The 1,358-nt window shown below is 49.6% G+C and overlaps 1 protein-coding gene across 1 annotated transcript in view; it reads left to right on the plus strand.

Moving 5' to 3' along the window:
* Positions 1 to 70: 70 nt before the first annotated feature.
* Positions 71 to 1,358, plus strand: part of MAA_10158 (Integrase, catalytic core) — a gene marked incomplete at both ends in the record, with an annotated part of 1,679 nt that continues 391 nt past the window's right edge. Inside the window, 2 exons of the mRNA XM_007828156.1 lie at positions 71 to 455; positions 518 to 1,243. Coding sequence (XP_007826347.1) covers positions 71 to 455; positions 518 to 1,243 — 1,111 coding nt within the window. The remainder of the gene's footprint in view (positions 456 to 517; positions 1,244 to 1,358) is intronic.

Raw genomic sequence — 1,358 nt, forward strand, 5'->3', positions numbered from 1 at the left:
TCCGATCTACGTACAGCTCCCGAGGGGCTATGTAGAACTCGGCTTCCTGAACCCGGGAGAAGACTCAAAAATGATTGCAGAACTCGACAAGGCGTTGTATGGCCTTCGCGAGTCGCCACTCCTCTGGTATAACGAGCTCGCCCAAGCGCTCAATGAGGCAGGAATCGACCGTACGGATGAAGAACCATGCGTCTTCACCAATGGCAAGGTCCTCGTGCTCGTCTATGTCGATGATATTCTGATACTCAGCCCGAGGCAAGAGAAACTGGCAGTCAACGATCTCGTCAAACAGCTCCAATCCAAGTACGAAATGCGCGAGGACAAGTTCAAATGGTATCTTGGAATTAGAGTCATCCGGGATCGACCAAACCGGAAAATCTATCTCTGCCAGGATGCCTACATCGAGAAAATTGCGCGCAAATTCAAGCTGACTGACTCAAGGCTCCCGCGCGCAAGTTCAAGCTGACCGACTCAAAGCTCCGAGTGCCATCAATACCGATCCCGACGATCCCACTAGTCAAGTATGACGGACAGGCCAGTAAGGAAGAGATAAAGGACTTTCAAGAACGCGTGGGCTCCTTGATGTATATCGCAGTCATAACCAGGCCGGATGTAGCACGAGCAGCAGCTCAGCTTGCAAGGTTCCTGGCAAATCCATCACCTGAACACCGTGCTGCAGCCGACCAATGCATCCGTTACCTCTATACAACGAAGTTCTTGGCGATCGTCTATGATGGCATGCACCCAGGAGAGGCTCTTGTGATTGCAAGCGACGCATCATTTGCAGACGATGTTGAGACTCGGCGCTCGTCACAGGGATACGTGATGCTGCTATTCAACGGACCGGTTGTTTGGAAGGCTGGACTCCAAGACACAGTTACGACCTCGACAACAGAAGCAGAACTCCTAAGTCTCGAGAGAACAACCAAAGAGAGTTATGCCCTGGACCGGCTGCTCCGGGATATCTCCCTTGATCTTGGGCCTCTGAAGATATACTGCGATAATCTTCAGTCGATCCGACTTGTGGTGGAAGAAAACCAACGAATAACAACAAAGCTCCGGCATGTTGATATACAAAACATGTGGCTCAAACAAGAATTCAGAAAAGGCAGGTTCCTAGTCGAGTACTTAAAGACTGATCAGATGCCAGCAGACGGCTTAACGAAAGCTCTATCCAGATCGAAGTTCGAGCACTTCCGATCAATGTTGAATCTGATAGATATCAAGAGGGAGGTCGACCTAGGTGGGTAAACCTAATGTTAACCTTGAAGATAGCCGCGATGTTCTATAACGGGATGTTAACCTTAAAGATAGCCGAGATAGTTTTAACAGCGCTTGACTTGATCACTCAAACGCTG

Source organism: Metarhizium robertsii, assembly GCF_000187425.2.
Source record: "Metarhizium robertsii ARSEF 23 chromosome Unknown MAA_Scf_19, whole genome shotgun sequence".
NCBI lineage: Eukaryota > Fungi > Ascomycota > Sordariomycetes > Hypocreales > Clavicipitaceae > Metarhizium > Metarhizium robertsii.